We start from the raw sequence: 23,475 nt of genomic DNA, 5'->3' as shown, positions 1-23,475 counted from the left end.
ACGTGGGGCCTGATCTCGCATTCCAAAGTCTTGTGATTTCTCTTTTAGCCAGGAGAAGGCCCATATCAATAAACTTGCTTGTGATTTTATTTTTGGGAGTGTGTGGGAACCAATGTAACACACTGGTAGCCATATCAAATTGCAGTTGTCTCTCTGTCACTGCATTCAGCGTGTCACCCACCGTCCGCCAGTAGTCCCCCAGTGCAGGACAGGACCACAGCATATGATCCAGTTCCACCCCCTCTGTGGTACATCTGGGACATGCTGCCTTTTCCGCTCTGAAATACTTCTTGAATTTACCAGGCGTTAAGTAGGCCCTGTGAAGGATAAAGAAGTGTATCTGCTGAAAGCGTGCGTTCCTCGTACTTTTCTGCGCCCGCCGCACAATCTGCGCCCAGGCCGCTTCGGGGATCTCCTTATTCACGTCTTCCTCCCATTTGGCCTTCAGCCCCATCAATGGTGGCAAGTTCTCCCGGAGCATTCTAGAGTACAGGCATGTGACTGCTTTATAGGTCCCCGCTGTCATCATGGCGTATTGACAGGCCATGGTCGTTGTGGGTTCTAATAACCCTTCTTTCCAGTGCGCTTGTATAGCTCTGGTGACCGCAGCATGTAGTAAGTATCCTCCTCTTGGGAGGTCAAACCTCTCTTGGAGTGTCTGGAATGGCAAGAGCGCCCCATCCTCATAGAGATCGACCTGCATCCCAGCGTCTTCCCAGGCATGTAATTGCGACCAATCCCCTCTGTGAGGGAGCGCCGTTATCATCCCAAGAGGAATCTCTGGTGCGTAAGGATGTCGCACGCTCGCTCGACGTTGGGAGCGATTCCAGCAAAGCCGGAACATCTTCTCCTCAAGCGATAAGCACTAAGGGCTAGTCGCTGCTGCAGGGTTATATAGACAAGGATATGCAGCCGAGTACCCCCTTCTCTCTCATTTTGCGGTCCTCGAAAGACCCTCGTCACTTCCTGCGTGAATAATTGCAACTGGGCAGCTAGGTAGTAAAGCTCGAAGTCTGGGACCGCTAAGCCCCCTTTGTCTTTCGGACGGGTAAGCGTTGACAGTGCTACTCTGCTCCTACCTGATCCCCAAATAAACGAGGTCAGTTGTGATTTCAATTGTCGGAAGGTGGAACTTTGTATCCATACAGGTAGTGTGCGGAAGTAACATAGAAGGCGCGGTAGGGCTATCATTTTCAATAAAGAGATTCGGGCCGTTACTGAGAGCAGGAGGGTGGCCCAAAAGCCATGCTACCCTTCAACGCTCGTATGCACCTGCCCACATTTCCCTCCAGCATATCTGTTGCCGTATGATATATGTATACTCCTAGGTATTTGAGGCAGGTGGGCTCCCAGTTGAGTGAGGGACGGATGGTAGGACATGCCTCCCCTCGTCTCACAGGGAATAAGCAGGTTTTGGACCAGTTAACTTTTAGTCCTGAGAGTTCACCAAAGTGCTTTAGTACCCTCTCCGCCCGTCTACTGCCACTTCCGCGTCTTCAAGGAATACCAGCAGGTCATCCGCATATAAAGAAATAAACTGGTGTCCCTCTCTGTTGATTAAACCGTTGTAATATTTCCCTGTCCGGGCCACCGCCGCAAGGAGTTCAATCGCTGAAGCGAACAAAAGGGGAGACAGAGAACACCCCTGTCTCGTTCCGCGCTCCACCGGATATTGACGGGAGATGAATGGACCCACCCGCACTCTTGCCACTGCTGAGGTATAGAGCCCTTTCGTCCATTGGATATAGCCTTCTCCTAGCCCAAATCGTCCCATGATGCTATATAAATACTCCCATTCCAAGCTGTCAAACGCTTTCTCGATGTCTATCGATAGGATCATTGGATTAAGTGCCTCTGGATGGGTGTCATCTAATAGTCTTATAAGCCATCTGATATTCGCGGTTGTGTTGCGCGTAGGGATGAATCCGGACTGGTCCTTATAGATTAGGCCGGTCATGTGCTGTAGCAGTCTGGCCACCAGTATGTTACTCAATATTTTATAATCAGCAGTCAGCATGGATATTGGCCTATATGAAGCCGTACTGTGGCTCTCCGTCCCCGGCTTCAGCAAGGGGACCACTAGTGCCTCTCGCATCGATTGGTGCAGATGGCCTGCCATCTTAGCCTCTTTATATACCCCCTGGAGACATGGTGCCAGCAAGTCCATATATTTACTATAAAATTCTATGGGTAGTCCGTCCAAGCCCGTTGTTTTGTTGCGGGCCATCCGCTTAATGGCCCCCCTGATCTCCCCTAGGTCTATGTCCCTTCCGAGATCATCCGCCTGGTCCTGGTCCAGCCGTGGGAGAATCAGCCCCTCTAAAAAAGCATCAATGTCAGAGTCATCACTCTCTAACCCGCTCTTATATAGCGTTTCATAATAGCAGTGGAACCGCTGCAGTATTTCAGTTTGAGTATATATCGTGCAGCCCCCTTCCCCCTCCAGCTCCAGGATAGGGGAGCTTCGTTTAGTGGGGTTAGCCAACCAAGCCAGCAGCGTCCCAGCAGTCACTCCACCTCGACCGCCACTGCCTCTCTAGCCGCACTAACCGATTCCTGGAGTTCCGGGCGGCCCGGGCTTGCTACTTCCACTTCTCTCAGTTTAACCTCCGCTTTGTCGAGCTCACCTAACAAATCTCTCCGTACCCCTGTGTACTTCCCTATACATCGCCCCCTGACAACCACTTTGAAGGCGTCCCATTCTGTCGCTCTAGTTGTCGCTGTGCCAGCATTTGCTACAAAATACCGAGTTATCTCCTCTTCCAGTGCCGCGTGAAACAGAGGATCGTCCAAGGTCTCAGGTCGCAGCTTCCAGGTTGGAACGCAAGAGATCTCGGTCATCCAATCTATAGTAGCTAACATGGGGTTGTGATCCGATATCGTCCTGGCAAGGTACTCAGTTTGCGTAATAGTCGGCATCACCGACGGGGAACAAAGCACTGTGTCGAGTCGGACATGCAAGTCGTGTAGGCTAGAGAAATATGAATAATCCCTGACATTGGGGTGTTGAGTCCGCCAAGCATCTACCAGGCCCCACCACCCCTGCCAGTCCAGTCTGCCTTTGGTAAGTCGGTGCACTGGGGAGTCCCCCAGCGGTGGGTGAGATCTATCTAGAGTTACGTCCGTCACTGAGTTGAAGTCTCCTCCCACTACTACAGGGCCCATCAGATAATGCGCAAGCGCTCCCGAAAGCCTCGTCGGGAAGGACAGCTGATCAGTGTTTGGTGCGTATATGCTACATAAGGCCACATCCCTGCCTCTGAGTTTACCCTCAATGGCTACGTATCAGCCCTCAGGGTCTATCGTTTGTCTGGTCAATTGGAATGGAGTACCCGCTCTGATCCAAATCAGTGTGCCTCTAGCAAATGCGGAGTAAGTAGTGTTAAATAGTTGCCCTCTCCATCTGCGCTGCAGAGATAATCCCTCCTGCTTTGTCAGGTGTGTTTCTTGAAGGAATGCAATGTGCACTCCCCTTCGGACTAGATAGGCGTGGACCTTGTGCCTCCTCGCTATTGTATGTAGTCCCTTCACATTCCAGGTCATGCATTTCAGAGTATTTGTATTAGCCATTATCCCGAAGTAGCAGGTGTGGTGCAAGCCAGTTGCACGCTCTTGCGCAAGTGGTGTAAATTCCCCAACATGACTCCAGTTTCTCACATTTGCAATTCCTCAACAGAACAAAAACAAGCGGTTGCCAGGGGAGATAGTCCCCAACATTCCCCTCCTCCCACCCCCCCAGAACAGGACCCAATATCAGTCTATCAGTTCCCATTAAAACTCAGGTATACAACCCAACTTCCCACCTATTCCACAGTCGACACTGTGGTTGCCTTAAGGGCTAGTGAAGTGCGGCTCCAAACCAGAAGGCAGCTACGCCAACCCCCGCACCCGGCGTCCCCCCATTGATAGCAATGGTAAACCTCTGCAATCTGCAACAGATATCTACATTATCTAGCATAGCCTCCCCTCGTTACCAGTAGTGTCCGCCATTGTCCGTTCTCCCATCAGGCACTCAAGATGTCCTCCGACGTTTGTGGTGTTACCACTGGGCCTTTGGTGCTGTCCACTTCCGAATGGTCTGTTTCTGAGCCCGTGATGTGACCCTCCGATTCCGTACCTCCTTTTGAAGGGGAAGCGTCAGTTCCAGAAAGTGCCACCACTGCCTGCAGCGCCGATCTTCTTTCCTCATCCGTTTGGGACATCAAGGGTTTCCGAGATCCTTGCCGTCGTTTGCGGAGTCACTGCGATTTCCACACCTGTGGTGGTCGTCGTTCTCCTTTCTCTCTGCATTTTGCTTCGTCTGTACCCGCCTTGTATGTCTCCCACCACGCCCATGCCTCTGCTGACGTAGGGAAAAACAGCGTCTTGCCATCCAACACCACCCGCAGCTTGGCTGGGAAGAGCAAGGAGTACTGTATGCCTTCAGTTCTAAGTTCCCCCTTAATGGACAAGAAGGAGGCTCGCAACCGCTGCGTCTCATAGGTGTAATCGGGGAACAGCGCCACCCTGCTGTGGTCAACTTGGAAGTGCCCGCATCTCGGGCTCTCTGGAGCAGCAAGTCTCTGTCCTTGTAATGCAACAGCTTAGCAATTACCGGCCTAGGCGGTTGACCTGGTCTGGGAGGGTTAGCCGGGACACGTGGGCGCGCTCAATTGTGAAGAAAGGGGAGAGGCCTTCCGGTGCCACTGTCGTCTTGAACCAGTTGTCCAGATAACTGATCATGTCCCCTCCTTCCGTTGTTGCGCCGGCTTCTGTTTTCGGCATCCTCAGCCCTTCGTTCTAGTGATTGTATCCGGTCTAGGGCGTCCGCCATCGTTGCCTCCAGTTTTTTATGATTAGGGGCTAACTCATGCAGGGTGTCTTCCGTAGTCTTGACCCTGTCTTTCAGTTTGTCGTGATCAGCTCGTGGGAGCCCCAAGCCCGATGCCACTTGCGCGATATCTTGCTGCAAAGTGTCTCTCGTTGCCGCAATAGCTTCCAGGATGCGGTCTTGGAGTTGTTGCAGGTCTGAAGGCCTCGAGGCGGAGCCCTCCGGTGTTTCTGAGAGCGCGGCTCCTTCCGTTTTCCCCTTGTTTTTCACCCTGATTACGTAGCGCCTGTTGGGTCATTAGGCTCCCCAGTGCGAGGGGTCCCTACTTGGCTGTTAGCGTGTGCAAGGGTTCTCAGCAGATATCTTTGGCGGGCCAGTGACTCTCAAAGCTTGGGTCTAATAGCACCTTCTGTGTCAGGTAGAGCCAGGCCTGTGGGGTCTGCCAGTTCAGGTGCTCCTGTTGTCGCGTAGGTTTGAAACTCCCCCGGCGCGGCTCGTGTGTCCGCCTATCTCTTATGGCGGTATGCTGCGCGGTGGTCCGTGGTGGGTCGACTCCAACCGCGGTCAGGGGGCGAACGTCTTATTGGAATTCTGGGTAGATTTTTTTTGCCATTTTGAACGAATTCGCGGACCGCGAATTCGCAAATTTCGCCTATACTTAGTTAAAAGGTTCATCCGCCAGCCCGTCGCCAAAATAATTTTTGTATAAATCCAGGAAGCAATTATGAGTGAAAAGCTTCTTTAATGGTATAAGCAAAGAAACAGGTCCGTCCTCTTTAGCAGCAGCTACAGTACTGGCTGAAGCAGAACAGAACATCGAACACCATAGCACAGTTCTATTCCATTAACCAAATAAACACAAGAACACAACAGTGCATCTGAAGAAAATCAAACTTTTAAGTTGTTTGCAATCTGCTTGAATTCCCTGCCAGAAAAATTCCATTGCAAGGCCCCTTCCTTCAAGGGCTACAGAAGGACCTACCTGGCCTCAGCATACAAGTTTCTGCTTCCTCACAGTAAGAGTGTGTGAGTTGCAAACTGAGAGGTGGTGGGGTAAGAGTATGCAATGTAGGGGTATTGATGTTCAGATGTTAGCCATCTACACCTCCTAGAAGGAATGGACTGCAACAAAATTATGATGGTGTCTATCAGGATTATGGGTTTTAATGTACTAATGTAATCCTCATTGACATAGAGGATAAAACCGTTTGATACAAAAGGCCAATAAAGCTGGCAAGATTGAAGGTAAGCTCCTCTCATTAAATTGCCAATGTGACTATCCCTTTAGCTTGCATCAAATGTAAAGCGATAATATTCTTGTAGTGAATGTACATCTTGTGCATGTGCATTTGCCTTGTTGTAGGGAAGGATTTTGCTATTACGCATGCATTTAATTGCCATACAATTGAAACTATGGATTTACTTTGATATTAGCAACTTTCAAATGTTTTGTTACACTCATTTGTGTTTTTAAACAGGTATCCCTGCCATGCCACAAGAACGTGTGTTCAATACGGAATACCTGGACAGAGAACATCCCAAATTGTACACCAGTTATTCTAGTATGTACCATTACCCCTTCCCAGTGGGGTTTGCTGTCAGTCAACAAGGCTACAGGGGAGCACCACACTCTCCAGGGTTCCCAATGCCAGGAGGGGGCAGACCAGTGCACAGCAGCCAGGGACCTGTAAGTGTTTTGCTCTTAAATTGTATTTTTTTAATCCCGGCTTTTGATGGAATGTAATACACAAGTGATGTTGATATAAATTAATAACTGTATTTGCTGCATTTTCCAGTTCAAGGGGACCATCTGTTATTGGGTTGGCATCTTAAATAACTATTATTATTAGAATCTTTTGGTACTTTGCACACTAGTATTCATATATAATAGAACATTTAAATTTAATTCCACAAGTTTTACATTTTGTTGAAGTCATCATTTATCGTAACACCATATTCCCCAATTTGACATATTTTGTGGTAATCTTATCTTCAAACAGGTTCTAGTGTGATACTTATAATCTCCATACAACTGTTGCTATTCAAGATTTGACATCAACTTTCTCCAAAACGTTTTGGGTGCTAGTTTTTTTAATGTTAAATTAATATATCTTTATATAGTTTTAACAATTCAGATTATCAAAACGAATAACAAAGTGGAATATTCTATATTGAAAAATGTAGCACAAGAATTGTGAAAGGAGTTTGTTCAAGTAGAGGATTCTGTGAATTTGAAAGTAAATATTTGACCATCAAAATAGTTGTATGCGCTCTATTTTCCCTAACACCTGGACTGATTGTGAAAGAATTATGAATATATGAAGACGAAATGTTAAGATTTTCACTGATGCCAATACTGATTTTGTAGCTTGAAGCAGGGTAATATTCATCTAGAAGACGAGCATTTTGAACTAATAATTATAAATGTGTCTTCTAACATATCAGACACGTGTAGTTATACTTTAGATGTAGCAATGGTGCACCCTTCAATTTGGACAGATATAAAGAAAAAAAACCTATTTTTTAATACACTGTTGAAAGAATTGTTTATTAGAACGTTATGACAAATGATAATTAAGATTAAATAGATTAAATAAAAAAATTAATTCAATAGGAATAATATTAAGAGAAGCATTAATAGATCATAATAAGATCAGTACAAGAGATCATACATTATTATGCTGTAAGGCATGTGTGTACAGTTTTCTGGAAGTAGGACATTTTGCCACACAAAGGAATTATATTCTTACTACTCATCTCATGGAGATTCCTTCGGTAACGGGGATGGTGCAGATGCGTCTCCAGACTCCACGAAGTCGAGAGCGATCCATTTCTGATGAGGTGTTGCCGTAGCCCGTGAGAGCAAGTGCTCCATCTGCTTAGAGGCCGCATGAAGAGTAAGAAGAGAGCCACAGAGTCAGACTATTCCTGGGCTGAGAGAGGCAGGGGCATGTCTAGATCAGTCACCAGTGTTTTGCTGCTCATGTCAACCCCAGCCTGGGGCTGACAAGCCGCGTAGTGAGTCAGACCCATCGAGACCGAGGATCATGTCCGGGTCATAGCCAAGACTGGCAGCAGGCGCCCGGCTCTGCTGCCAGGGGTCCCACCCGACCAATACTCTACAGATGCCTGCTAGGATTCCAGGTCGGTATAGGTATACAGGGGTCCCAGACCAAAACATATAATTATTGGTTCATAATCACACACTTTTTTGTATTGAATTGATCCAAAAACAAATTGAAGGTGCCAAGTGTTTTTATTCTCACTGCACCATTAGCCATTCAATGATGGAATAATCAATATATATACAAAAATACAATGCGCCCACAGGGAAAAGGGGAAAAGTGCAAGGGACAAACACGCTTCTGATAGTTACATATCACTTTTCAGATTCCATATGTATAAATCCACAGGTCAAGATATAGTTCTCATTGATCCACATACACGAGGTCAGACACAATATGCACATATCAACGAAAACATTTTTGAGAAAAGAAACTCCTAGGTTGCTGAAAAAATCAAGCTAATATCAGGAGTTCTTGGTTGTAGATAGATGTCTACGTTTCGACCCAAAGAGTGTAGGACAGTATTCCCTTACTGCGCGGGTCTTCGTCAGGACGTGAGGGGAGGGGGGGGGGGAGGGTTGGCTGGGCTGATTCCTAAACATAGTGAGAGAGAAAGAACTAATTACTTGAACTGGTCTAAAAAAGTCCCAGAGCAATCAATAAACGGAGAAGTCCGTCACATAAGGGTTAAGAGATTAGGTACAGTTAGAGGTCGAAGGTTATACTGAGGCATATAGGGCACAGTGCAAGTTACCTGCTTAGGAAGACACAAGTTGACCTGGCAAGGCGTGGTCCATGATATGGCTGAAATTATTTAAATTGCTGGGGTCTCTGTTCATATCTAGAAAATATTGAACGCCCATTACTCATTTATTCCAAACATCTTCGGGGCCGTATACAGTTTATATAAAATGATATGGCCTACCTCACAGCCGTGAGATGATAGATGCAGGGTATGCGTAAGTATCGCTCCTTCCCCGCAAAGTGGATGATAATCAAAGAGTCCGTAAAGAGTCCGTAAAAAGGGGGGAATCCCTCTGTGAATCTGCAGGGGCAAGGGGGCAGGGTAAATACACTTAAAGGGGCCCGTATTGAAGGCCAACCTCAAAAAGCGGCAAGTATCGCCAGTAGAATACACTCACCCGAAAGGGGTTCCTCAGTTCGCGGAGCGTGCGAGCCAAGTTCAAGAAAGGGTTGCCGAGGTTACTTTAAACAGCCTCGGTGTAGGCAGTCCGTTCAATAAAAATCCTCGGGTACATCTGTAAATACAAGGGGTCGGGATGTGTACGTTACGAAATGCCCCGTAATGAAAGCCGATTGCTGAGACGGCAGGATACGGCCAGGAGGGTAAAAAAACTCACCCGAAGGGATTATTTCCATTCACGAAGCGTGCGAGCCAGCGTCTCGCCGCATTGTGCTGCAACCAGGAAGTGTTGCCAGGGTTACCAGTTAACTTAAATAGCCTCGGTGAAGACAGACTCCCGTAGTTATAGTAACCGGGAGGGCTAGAAAACAAACGCATTCCCTGTCACTTGTTGACTGAAAAAAGACTCTTTACGTAGCATAGAATATTAGGAAGGGGCGATTTGGACCTGCCAAGGGTCAAAGCTCATGTCATGAATCGGGCAAAAAATGCCATGCTCATAACAGTAAATATGCACTATGGGACCTACACAGTCACAAACAACATCAGATGAAACAGATGAAAGATAGAACATGATACGGGATCAGTCTGAAAGCGCAGACCGGACGGAGTTGGTAAAATTCAAATTCAACGGTGTGTCAAATTAAACATATGACAAAAGATCAGCGCGGACCTACCAGGCATGGTGGTCAGGCACAGTTAGTGTGTAATGAAATACATGAAATTAAATAAAAACATAAAATCAGAAGCCAGAATTTCGTCAAAACACACATTACAATGCAATATATGTTTCAGAGGCGTAAACATGCCAGGTAAGGTGGTCAGGCGCCAGTCATATCCAAAAGATTCAATGTGACATGTTGGAAGAGATACATGGTATAGCATTATTATAATAATAATAATAATAAAAGGCACGGACCTACCGAGTATGGTGGTCAGGTGCCCGTCATCATCAGAAAACATTTGTTGGACATACGAACAAGCTGTCAGAGATTCATTAAGACAGGGACGGAAAAAAGGTCATTACATTAGGGTACACTTGAGCCCAGGGCGGTTAGTCACACAAACAATTTATAATTTAGAGGGTAGCCATTTGTGCGAAACTGCTCTCATACTCATTCAAACCCATGCGTACTGAGTCAAAGAATCGAATCCACTTAATCTCCCTGACATTAAGAATGGGTTCTATACTACCACCCCTTGGGCCCATTCTGACCTGTTCCAAAACAATCCACCTCAAACTTTCCGGAGGGTGATTTTTCTCACTGCAATGGTCGACTAATGGGGCTCCTGCGACCTTACACCTTATCCGGCTGCAGTGCTGTAAAAAACGCACTTTGGCTCGTTGTTGTGTCTGTCCCACATATATCAAACCACAGGGACAAGTTATGCAGTACACCACATTGGTGGAATTGCAGTTTGTATGTGACTTAAGTGGAACTTGGTGTTGTTGGTGACTAAACACTTTGGTTTGAATTGTAGCTGGACAAGCCTTACATGAACCACATCGGTAGTGTCCCACAACAGGGGGTAGGTTCCACATAGTTACTATAGAGGGTTCCTTTGGGGTCGTAAGAAATGAGGACATGTAATGGCACTGGATTCGGCAGTCATCTAGGCTCCTGTCTCGTCTCTGGGTCCTGGCTCGCCTTGCAGTCACCCTCAGCCGTCACAAGTACACGTCTGCACCGCTAGGCTCAACCTCGTCTGCTCTCCCTCAGGACCTCGGAACCTTGCTGTTTATTGACTACCGTCTCTCTCTCTCTCTGTATCAGTGCGCTCTGCGCCACTTCTCGTTCAGTCTATCTCAGAGAGTTTCGGTCTTAAATCTTTCTCTGACTTCAAAGATGGCGACTTGTCCACCATGAAAATGAGTAATGGCAGAGATGCTAACGGCTAGATGCCGCCTACGGACTAACTGACAAAAAGACTAACACCTTCGCTAATATCAAAGCCCGTTCCTTCATGGAAATTCACGGCCAGTAACCTGCCGCCCACCAAATTCTTGTACCTCCCCGTACCAAGGACACTTTCCCAGCCGGCCGGCCTGAAGTTGTGTCTTCGGAGTGGAGAAAAATACATTCCTTCGATAAGGGTCAGCCTGAACCGGTTCTCTCCAAGCGAACAACAGCTTGAAACTAAAACATTACACTTAACCTAGAAAGCCTTCTCGAGCTACCGGGCAAAAAGCAAAATGGAGTCTGTCTCGTTTAAGGCCTACGGAGCCCATAATATGCATAGCTCCATGAAAAACAGATCGGCATGTTAGCAAATGAGTGAATCATGACTAATACTTATATATCTAACCCCTCACTAAAATTCATAAGCCTTACTCTAAGGAAAATAACACGCAAATGTCTTTATGTATATAAGACAGGGTCCCTGTCTATCGGCCTAATCCCTATGCTATGGGGGGTGATAGGCTGGAGTCACTCTCCATCATTCTCCTTCTCCAAAGAGCTAGCAAAAAGACAGCCATAACATTACACCCCTTGACTCCAGTCTATTAACCACAAACTAAATGGAACTAACGTCAGTAGACGAATAATATGAAACAAAACTAACTGATCTACGAGCCTTAGTAAGTCTAAAAAATTGTAATAGGGAAGGGATACACTGAATAAAGCAACAAATTGCTATAAGGATGCAGACAGCAACAATAACCCCTCCCAAAATTTGTCGTAAAAAATGCATGTCAGGGAGCCAGTTAAAAAGCCAGTCAAAGAAACCCTGATCTATGTGTTCTCTAATTTCTGCAGTCAAGTCATGGAGTTTATTAATATGGGATTGGATATCTTTAGAATGGTCAGATAAATTAAAACAGCATAGACCTTCAAATTCAGAGCACTCGTGCCCATGTTTTAACAACAAATAATCAATTGCTGCACGGTTTTGCAAAATAGCTCTACGTTCACCTTGGGAATCTAATAATAAATCTGATAAAACAGTAGATGTTTGGTTGATCGATTTGACCATCCAGCAGGCCATTTTGCCGATTGTTTTGGCATTATAAACGGCCAATGCCGGAACACCAATAATAGAAAAAGCTAAACCAAGATATTCTGATCTAGAAAAAAGATGAACAGAGGAATCACAGTCTTCATGTAATGACATAGAGTCTCGAACAATACGAGAATGGGAAGGGGGATGTGAAGAAAACATTAGCAAACTTAATCTAGTGATGGCACATGGGCCACCAGAAATATTCGCAGGAATATAGGGCCAAGATGAATTCCCGCAGGAAAAGAGCCATCCAGCTGGTAATAACATTGAACGATAATGGCTAGTGGCTACAACTAAACTTTTACAGGTCATATTGTTTTTCACTGAAAGGCACGAATTAGGAAGTCTCTTTGAACATAGCAAACGTTGATGAAATGAAAAAGTAGTAGCGGCTTGGAGTTTCAACCGCAAACACTCAGAAATGGCCTTAGGGTTGCAGGTCATCATGAAACAAAGATCACCAGGGGTAATATTAAAGGTAGTAATTCTGGAATTAATAGGGACATCGAGGTCTGAAAGAAGAGTACATGAGGGACAAAATTCATGGGCCGCGAAATCGCCCAGAATAACATTAGGTCGGGCATTGGATACATTAAACACATGATGCAAAGTTTCAGTAGACGCAGGAACAGCAACCAAACAGGTCGATAAAATGTCAGTGACGGACTTCATGGGGGTAAGGCAAAAATGCGGAGAGTTCGTCACCCGCTTCGCGAGTGTAATCCAAAAATTCGACGAGGTGCGCCACGCGGACCGCGCGGCTCTCATTATCCCATCACTCGGCGTCGGTGGATCCTCTCCTCTCCCGGCGTAGCAAGCCAAAAGGAGTCCAACGCCGACACATCCCGCAGCAGCAGTCCAAAGAATGATCTGAAAGAATACAAACACAGGCCTTAATCATTCTCGTAAGTAACATTTATCAGCTGGGACAGCTTCCCAGCCATCTTTCCCTGGCTTCATCACCAAAACGGTGTTGTCATGACCGGTCGCAATAATATCAGCCTGTTCAGGAGGATTTTTAGGCGATTGCACCCATATTTTAGCTCCAGGAAGATCAGATGATCCGAAGCCTTTTTGTCCTCGCACAGTTAGCAACGTTGGGGCAGAGCCTTTCTTGATCTCACCACTGAAGACAGGCATAATCAATAACTGAGCAACACGGTCAGACTTTTTGATCAACAAATCAGTCTCACTGCTATTAAGCAAGAGAACCTTAATCTCTCCCTGATAATCACTGTCAATTACTCCTCCGAGTACTTGTACACCTTTCAGGGCCAGGCCAGATCTAGGGGCAATTAATCCAAAACTACCGGCAGGTATAGAGACACCAATGCCAGTTTCAACAATGATTCGATCTTTTCCTGGGAAGTGTGCATCATTTAATGCATGCAGGTCGAGGCCTGCGGAACCTGGGGTTGCTCTACATGGAGCCAAAGCACCGGGGGTAATTTCCCAATATGTGACAGTGGTCGCAACAGAATTAGGTTTTGCATCAACATGTGGAGGAAACAAACGCATTAAAGGAGATTCAGCATGTAACAAAGGACGATTATTTAAAATCAATAAGGCTTGAAGTAGGACATCTCTCCACTGGCTGTAACGGTCATCAGTCAACTTGCGCAACTGTTCTTTCAACAAGCCATTCATTCTCTCAATCAATCATGAAGCTTGTGGATAATATGGAATATGAAACACCCAGTCTATATTATTCTCTATACAGAATTCCTGCACCAATCTTCCACGAAAGTGGGATGCATTGTCCGATTGAATCTGGAATGGGACACCATAGTACAAAATAATTAGCTCCAGCGTTTTAATTGTATTCACTTGGGTAGCATTCTTGCAAGGGAAAGCGACCAAAAGGCCACTATAAGTATCAACCACTGTACAAATGTATTGACAATTTCTGCTCATGGGGAGCGGACCAATATAATCAATCTGCCAAATTTGGGCGGGCAATTTACCTCGATGTAAGTGGCCTCGAACAATTTGAGGCACCTCTTTCTTTCTAGAATGCTGGCAAATGGGACAATGTAGAATGGCATCTTTAATTAAAGAAAAGGGAATATGAATTCCTCTGTCAGCAGCCCACCTGTTAGTGGCTTTCTCTCCAAAATGTCCTGCTTTCTGATGGGCCCATTTCGCCAATCCCGCCAAATCAGAATCTTGCATGTCAACCACTGCCTCAGAAATTTTAGACTGTTCATCTGCAATATTATGGAAAAATTTGTCAAGGGAGTCGATTGGAGTATGAGCATCCAGTACTCTGCGGAAGCAGTTCCCAAATATCTTGCCACAACTCTTTACCCCACAACTCTTTAGAATGCAATTCCCAATTATGCGAGTGCCATGTCGGCAGCCACACCGCTAGTCCATTTGCAGTGGACCAAGAATCAGTGAAAATATGACATGTACCTGGTAACTCCTGTTTCAAAACTTGGTAAACCGCATAGAGTTCAGCATATTGACTACTCTTACCGTCTCCAGTTGTGCTCAATAATTTCTGTGTAATCGGGTTATAGGAGACAGCTTTCCAATGTCTCTTGTCACCATTGAACTTCGCAGAACCATCCGTAAACCACACATGTTTCCTATCCTCCGCGGACAGATCATCAAATGATTTACCCCACTTCACGGGAGACTCCTGCACTACGGGAACCGAACACTCACTTTCAGCCTCATTGGAGGGCGCCTGCGCCACTCGCTCATGTAAAACCGCCACACCTTTCGGACCCACACGTGCCCTGTCCTGAATGTACCATTTCCATTTAATCACACTAGCCTCCTGAGCATGTCCAATTCGATGGGACTTCGGTGAACTCAAAACCCACTGCATGATGGGAATTTCAGGCCTCAAAATTACAGCATGGCCTAAAGTCAATTGCTCGGTATCCACCAGAGCCCAATAACAAGCAAGCAACTGTTTTTCAAAAGGTGAGTAACGCTCACCAGCCTCTGGTAACTTTTTGGTCCAAAAACCTAATGGCACTTTTTGTCTGCCCTGCTTTTGCCACAAACTCCAATTGGCATACAGACCTTCCACGGACACATTCAAATCCACATCACCGTCACTCACAGGCCACAAATCCAAAGCATACTGAATAGCTTCTTTAGCCAAATTAAAAGCAGTCTGTTGAGGTTCGCCCCATTCAATCGCATTCTTTTTACGAGTGACTCGATACAAAGGAGCCAAGATCTGACTCAAATGGGGAATATGCTGACGCCAAAATCCAAATAATCCAATAAAGGATTGCGCCTCTTTCCTATTTCTGGGAACAGCAAAATCAAGTATTTTTCGTTTAACTTGTGGAATCACCTCTCTGTGACCCTCATGCCAATTAATTCCTAGAAATTTTACAGCTTGGGATGGAGTTTGTAATTTGTCAGGATTAATTTCCCAACCTTTTGCTCGCAAACAGTCAATGATCTGATCTAAATGAGACTGTACCTGGTCTTGCGTTTCACCTTGAATCAAAATGTCGTCAATATAATGACAAATCTGAACTTGTGGAGTCGTGGGCACTTCAGACAGATGTTCCGCCACCAGCCGGTGACAGATCGTAGGACTATGTACATAGCCTTGAGGAAGACTCCGGAACGTCATTTGACGTCCATTCCATGTAAAACTGAATTGTTCCTGGCATTCGGGGGCAATTGGAATTGAAAAGAAAGCATTAGCAATGTCAATGGAAGCATACCACGTACCTGGATGCTTTTGAATTCTCTCAATCAATGTAACAATGTCAGGCACTGCAACAGTCAATTTAGGTGTATGTTTGTTCAATTCTCGATAATCAACAGTCATGCGCCAAGAGTTGTCACTTTTGCGCACGGGCCAAACAGGATTATTCCAAGCAGATGTGACCGGAGTAATGACTCCCGCGTCAACCAAATCCTGAATCGTAGCTGTAATTTCTTCATGACCACCTGGGATGCGATATTGTTTCTGAGAAATCACTTTCGTCGCTAAAGGGATCTTAATAGGTGGCATGCGTAAACGGCCAACCCGTACGGGTCTGGTCGAAATGTATTGTCTAGTACCAAATTGATAGTAACCATCATCCAAATGCAAAGTCATACCCTTCAAAATGTCAATTCCAATAATGTATTCCAAAAGTGGCACAACCAACACAGAGTATTCTCTACGAGGAATTCTACCAATTTTAATTTCAAGTGCAGTTTGAACTGCGGGTGTCTCTTTACCACCCAGACCGGTAATTGTGAAAGACTGTCCATGAAATTTTCTTGACTTACCATGAATTAAAGTGGCCTCCGCCCCAGTATCAACTAACGCTCGGGCCCTTTGGATATTACGATGTTTCCAAAAAATCTCAATATCTACATAGGGTCTGTAATCTCTGTGGGCCCACCTGCGTACCGGAGCTTGACCTATTTCCTAGTCATTTTTCCTGCGTTCCGTCAACCAAGACAGATCAGGGTAAATGTTCTCAGTTTTCTTGGGTATCAGAATTTCTTGTTCATATCCGTCTCCAGTACGAAACGGATTAGTATCAGGTTCAAAAAGTTGCGAATTACGGTCAGAGAGCCTGTTACGATCCTCCCTCTTTCGTACATCAGGGGAATAACTCCTTGCATCTCTACGTGTGCTAGAACCACGATCATCTCTTCCCCTCTCACGATCATCCTCTCTCCCCCTCCCATCATTACGACGGGGGGAACCACCGCGTTCATAGCGCCGATCATCACGGCGATCAGAATTCACACGTCGTCTCTCATCACCACTGTCATCCGAACCACGATCATACTCATTCTTTCGCACACGACGGGCACCTTCCTTTCGATCCAAACCACGCTTACGAAACATATCCCATAGGATATTATTAGGTTCACCATCAATCTCTTCCCTTTTGACACCATCAGCAATGAGAGCAAGAAACATGTCACGTCTAGAGAACTTATAATCCCCACCAGTACGACCCTCAGGTCGGGATTGTCTTTCAGGTTTAAACCATTCACCCAGCTCACCAAGCTGACGAACAGACTCGAGCACAGCAGACAAAGGATTGCCAGTTTGGTTAATCAATAATGTCATCATGACCTGCTTGTAAGCAACAGGAGAAGTACGTATAATGCGGTTACGCACAGAAGATGTTAAAAGACCATCCAATAACCTGTCAGCAGTACTAAGGAAGATACACGTTTTCATGACTTCTTCCTTTAAACGTTGCGACGCATCGCGCAGAGTATACCACGGCTTTTCATCAGAGGGCCAATCAGACTCAGTTGGATATTTATGATTACAGCCATCAGACGCAAGCTGGAGCAAAGAAGTTTGGACATTACCATTATAATTCCGAAAATGGTCCTGAATAGTAGAATCAGAACTCAAAGAGCAAAATCGTAAGCAATCAACAGCATCGAGCATAATACCGGAAGCGCCAAGCTCATAAAGACGCACCATCCAGGTAAGCAAGGTCTCACCAGGCCGTTGTTTAAATCGTTGCAGGATGTCACTGATCTCCTGCTGAGTAAAATCTTCAATACAGTCAAGAGCGATACCACCCGGATTACCAGGGGCTTGTTGTAATTTCCGTCGAAAGATCGGGTGAGCAGAAACTGCGGGAAGAGCTTCCGAGGAAGCCCGCATCTTAGATTTAACAGAACAATCAGGGCAAGCTACGTCATCCGCACGGGAAGAACGAGCACGGTCACCATCGGTAGTCAAATCAATGCACGAAGCAGATTTACAATCACGTCCGGAGCGAGAAGACTCGCGCTTGTCACCCTCCTCTGCCGAGGAGTCAGAAGTATGAGAATCCCAGATATTACCGTCCCACTCATCGGGGTTCCAATCCATTCCAGCTTTTGCTACAACCATACGCACTTTGCGTGAAGACACACGTCCACGACGATGTTTATACTTATATCGTGCAATACGGACCGCAGCCCTTTCGGCAATGGTCTGATATGTTTCAAGTTTATCGGCAAGCAATTTATTTTGACAACGCAACAAAGTGTGCGCATTTTGCAACTCGACACACTGTCCTTCCGAATCTTTAAACTGTTTCTGTAGTTGCACAAACCTCTCATGCAATATTCTGTATGCATTAAGAATAATCCACCCTCTGCGTCCTAAAATAGGAAGCTCATCACCCTTCACTACTGGCGCTTTCTGTAGGCATGAAATCACATCAGCAGGCTCCGCCTGCTCCAAGAATGAAGACCAATTTTCACTCAAACCAGTAGAATCAGCCCACTCACGGGCCAAAGCCTCGTAAGGCGTAGACTCGCAGCCGGGAATCTGGATCGGTAATTTAAAAACCGACGATGATTTTTTGGCAAACATAATGACACACAAAAAAAAATTATATACACAATTATAAACAAAATTTTATACGTACAAGCCGAGCGCAAACCAACGAGATGAAAACAACACAATGCACACAGGCTTCGTAAACAGTTCGTGACGCCAGATGTAATGGCTGGATTTTCTGTTTAGATGGGATCAGCCCCCAGGGGCCCCTGTGACCCAGCCAAAACGTACTCACCTTCCCTTCTTAGATCGTATTCACAATGAGTAGATATACAGATAAATATACAGGTTGCACCTAAGAATGGGGAATGACAATATACATATACGGATTTTCTACAATATCTTATTCACATCAGTTGGCCTCGCGGTCACCCCGACCCAGACCGTTCTACCCTAGGGCAGATCTGACACACAATCCGGTGTGTCTACACACGGGCCTGCAGAACCCAATGCTCCCTTTTCCAAATTGTTCGCGATCCTGCGAAACTACGCGTCAGTATCCCTCCTGACGTTCTCACTTATTTTAAGCCACAATCTGGTGGATTTACACGTCGGTATCCTCCCCGACGCTCTCATTAACGCCGCATATCAACGACGACCACATTCCTATGAACCATTATTGGGATGATATTTCGGCAATCTACTTGGGACAAAACTAAAATAATAACTTTGAATATGAGTCCAGATTATATAGTGTACTTCTTGCTTTTGGCATCAAAGGTCCACTCACTCCCTCTTTATTCGATTACCATCTACCTGATCGGGATTTCTCATCCGTTCACCTAAATAGCGCTCGACTAGGAATGTCGTTTACCAAGATTGAACATAAGCACCAGGTACACGATAATTCTATATGAATTAGGATATTTATTAACAATAGACATAAATCACATTACTATGCAGCATTACATTTGCAAAGAAAATAAAAGATAAAGGTTAGAGTGCACATACTACAGGTATTGGTCGGACATCACCTGATTAATGGGAAATCTGGATTCGGCAGTCATCTAGGCTCCTGTCTCGTCTCTGGGTCCTGGCTCGCCTTGCAGTCACCCTCAGCCGTCACAAGTACACGTCTGCACCGCTAGGCTCAACCTCGTCTGCTCTCCCTCAGGACCTCGGAACCTTGCTGTTTATTGACTACCGTCTCTCTCTCTCTGTATCAGTGCGCTCTGCGCCACTTCTCGTTCAGTCTATCTCAGAGAGTTTCGGTCTTAAATCTTTCTCTGACTTCAAAGATGGCGACTTGTCCACCATGAAAATGAGTAATGGCAGAGATGCTAACGGCTAGATGCCGCCTACGGACTAACTGACAAAAAGACTAACACCTTCGCTAATATCAAAGCCCGTTCCTTCATGGAAATTCACGGCCAGTAACCTGCCGCCCACCAAATTCTTGTACCTCCCCGTACCAAGGACACTTTCCCAGCCGGCCGGCCTGAAGTTGTGTCTTCGGAGTGGAGAAAAATACATTCCTTCGATAAGGGTCAGCCTGAACCGGTTCTCTCCAAGCGAACAACAGCTTGAAACTAAAACATTACACTTAACCTAGAAAGCCTTCTCGAGCTACCGGGCAAAAAGCAAAATGGAGTCTGTCTCGTTTAAGGCCTACGGAGCCCATAATATGCATAGCTCCATGAAAAACAGATCGGCATGTTAGCAAATGAGTGAATCATGACTAATACTTATATATCTAACCCCTCACTAAAATTCATAAGCCTTACTCTAAGGAAAATAACACGCAAATGTCTTTATGTATATAAGACAGGGTCCCTGTCTATCGGCCTAATCCCTATGCTATGGGGGTGATAGGCTGGAGTCACTCTCCATCATTCTCCTTCTCCAAAGAGCTAGCAAAAAGACAGCCATAACAGGACACCACATGATCACGGATGTTCTTTGCTTTTTTGAAAGCGTGAAGGGGTGGGCCACTACAGCCAAGGTCATCAGATACCAGATTCCAGTACTTATTGATAGTTTTTTTTATCATGTTACTTTTGGTGGAAAAGGTGGTTACACAAATGATACGTTCGTCATTGTTACTCTGTCTCTCTCCAGGTTGTAATAGGGTTTCTCTGGGATTGAACCATGCTCGCTTCTTGGCTTGTTTAATCAAACGCCTAGGGTATCCACGTTCAAGTAGTCTCTCCATGAGTATTGTCGATTGCTCCATGTAGTCATCTTTTCGGCTGCAGTTTCGTCGGATCCGTAAGAATTGGCCGAAAGGCAAGCCGTCACGGAGTCCTCTCGGGTGATGGCTGGAGTATAGAAGTAGGGAATTTCTCTCCGCTGGCTTCCTGAACAGGGTGGTCTGGAGGGTCTCATTCTCTACAAAAATTGTTAGGTCCAGGAAGTCAATAGATTTTTTGTCGAAGTTAATAGTGAATTTTATATCCGGAGATCTTCCATTAAGCCAATTGAAAAAATTGGTGATTTCATCTTCAGTTCCTGACCAAATGCAGATGATGTCATCAATATATCTCATCCACATGTGTATTTGAGATCTGAATGGGTTGACATCGTTGAGTATGAACATTTCTTCATACATGGACATAAAGATTATGGCCAAGTCTGGGGCGAAGGCCGCCCCCATCGCGACCCCCTTTGTCTGGAGGTAAAAGCAATTCCGGAAAATGAAAAAGTTCCTCATCATTGCAATTTTGAGTAATAGAATTATGAACGATGTAGGTACCCGAGCAGGTGCCTCCCGTCTGTCGAGTGCAATTTTCATAGCCGCAAGGGCCTCCTCTTGGGGTATGCTAGTGTAGAGTGACACAATGTCACACGTGGCCAACAAATCCTGGTGAGAGTCAAAGGGGTATCCGTCAATCAAATTGATGGTGTGTGTAGTGTCCCTTAAGTATGTTGGAGTGGCCTCCGCCAACGGTTTTAGGAAAAAATCAATGTATCTACACAGCGGTTCCAATAACGAGCCGCAACCAGATACTATGGGGCGTCCCGGGGGCTGGTGGAGATCCTTGTGAACTTTAGGTAAAGTGTAGATGGTAGGAAGGCGTGGGTTCTTCTGGTTCAGATACGTGAATTCATGATCCGATAGGAATCCCTGTTGTAAACCATCCTGTGTGACCCTCAAAATCTCGGCCATTAAGTCTTTAGATGGGTCACCATTCAATTGTTTGTAACTGATTCCGTCGTTCAACTGTCTCATGATCTCCCTCGTGTAATCATCCAAATCCTGGACGACAATGGCACCACCCTTGTCCGCGGGTTTCACAACTACTTCCATGTTGTTTTTTATAGAAGTTAGTGCACTTTTTTCTGCTCTGCTAGTGTTAAACTTGACATATTTCTTCTCATCCAAGATTTTCTTCACATCCCGTAGCACAAGGCTTTCGTATGCCAGAATGCGCTGATTCATAGCATGGGTTGATGGTACAAATGTGGATGGTACCCTCAGGTTGGTTGCTGATGAAGACTGTTGGAAAGGTTTATCAACAACGAGCCAAAGTGCGTTTTTTACAGCACTGCAGCCGGATAAGGTGTAAGGTCGCAGGAGCCCCATTAGTCGACCATTGCAGTGAGAAAAATCACCCTCCGGAAAGTTTGAGGTGGATTGTTTTGGAACAGGTCAGAATGGGCCCAAGGGGTGGTAGTATAGAACCCATTCTTAATGTCAGGGAGATTAAGTGGATTCGATTCTTTGACTCAGTACGCATGGGTTTGAATGAGTATGAGAGCAGTTTCGCACAAATGGCTACCCTCTAAATTATAAATTGTTTGTGTGACTAACCGCCCTGGGCTCAAGTGTACCCTAATGTAATGACCTTTTTTCCGTCCCTGTCTTAATGAATCTCTGACAGCTTGTTCGTATGTCCAACAAATGTTTTCTGATGATGACGGGCACCTGACCACCATACTCGGTAGGTCCGTGCCTTTTATTATTATTATTATTATAATAATGCTATACCATGTATCTCTTCCAACATGTCACATTGAATCTTTTGGATATGACTGGCGCCTGACCACCTTACCTGGCATGTTTACGCCTCTGAAACATATATTGCATTGTAATGTGTGTTTTGACGAAATTCTGGCTTCTGATTTTATGTTTTTATTTAATTTCATGTATTTCATTACACACTAACTGTGCCTGACCACCATGCCTGGTAGGTCCGCGCTGATCTTTTGTCATATGTTTAATTTGACACACCGTTGAATTTGAATTTTACCAACTCCGTCCGGTCTGCGCTTTCAGACTGATCCCGTATCATGTTCTATCTTTCATCTGTTTCATCTGATGTTGTTTGTGACTGTGTAGGTCCCATAGTGCATATTTACTGTTATGAGCATGGCATTTTTTGCCCGATTCATGACATGAGCTTTGACCCTTGGCAGGTCCAAATCGCCCCTTCCTAATATTCTATGCTACGTAAAGAGTCTTTTTTCAGTCAACAAGTGACAGGGAATGCGTTTGTTTTCTAGCCCTCCCGGTTACTATAACTACGGGAGTCTGTCTTCACCGAGGCTATTTAAGTTAACTGGTAACCCTGGCAACACTTCCTGGTTGCAGCACAATGCGGCGAGACGCTGGCTCGCACGCTTCGTGAATGGAAATAATCCCTTCGGGTGAGTTTTTTTACCCTCCTGGCCGTATCCTGCCGTCTCAGCAATCGGCTTTCATTACGGGGCATTTCGTAACTTACACATCCCGACCCCTTGTATTTACAGATGTACCCGAGGATTTTTATTGAACGGACTGCCTACACCGAGGCTGTTTAAAGTAACCTCGGCAACCCTTTCTTGAACTTGGCTCGCACGCTCCGCGAACTTTCGGGTGAGTGTATTCTACTGGCGATACTTGCCGCTTTTTGAGGTTGGCCTTCAATACGGGCCCCTTTAAGTGTATTTACCCTGCCCCCTTGCCCCTGCAGATTCACAGAGGGATTCCCCCCTTTTTACGGACTCTTTACGGACTCTTTGATTATCATCCACTTTGCGGGGAAGGAGCGATACTTACGCATACCCTGCATCTATCATCTCACGGCTGTGAGGTAGGCCATATCATTTTATATAAACTGTATACGGCCCCGAAGATGTTTGGAATAAATGAGTAATGGGCGTTCAATATTTTCTAGATATGAACAGAGACCCCAGCAATTTAAATAATTTCAGCCATATCATGGACCACGCCTTGCCAGGTCAACTTGTGTCTTCCTAA

The 23,475-nt window shown here is 45.6% G+C and overlaps 1 protein-coding gene across 1 annotated transcript in view; it reads left to right on the top strand.

Annotated features, from left to right (window-relative positions):
• Positions 1–23,475, top strand: part of DMRTB1 (DMRT like family B with proline rich C-terminal 1) — a 275,605-nt gene that overhangs the window by 61,758 nt on the left and 190,372 nt on the right. The window contains exon 2 of the mRNA XM_086936196.1: positions 6,289–6,497. Coding sequence (XP_086792322.1) covers positions 6,289–6,497 — 209 coding nt within the window. The remainder of the gene's footprint in view (positions 1–6,288; positions 6,498–23,475) is intronic.

This window comes from Lissotriton vulgaris, chromosome 1_1 (genome assembly GCF_964263255.1).
Source record: "Lissotriton vulgaris chromosome 1_1, aLisVul1.2, whole genome shotgun sequence".
Lineage (NCBI taxonomy): Eukaryota > Metazoa > Chordata > Amphibia > Caudata > Salamandridae > Lissotriton > Lissotriton vulgaris.
Note: the sequence above shows the minus strand (reverse complement) of the source record. Positions and strands in the feature narration are given on the sequence as shown.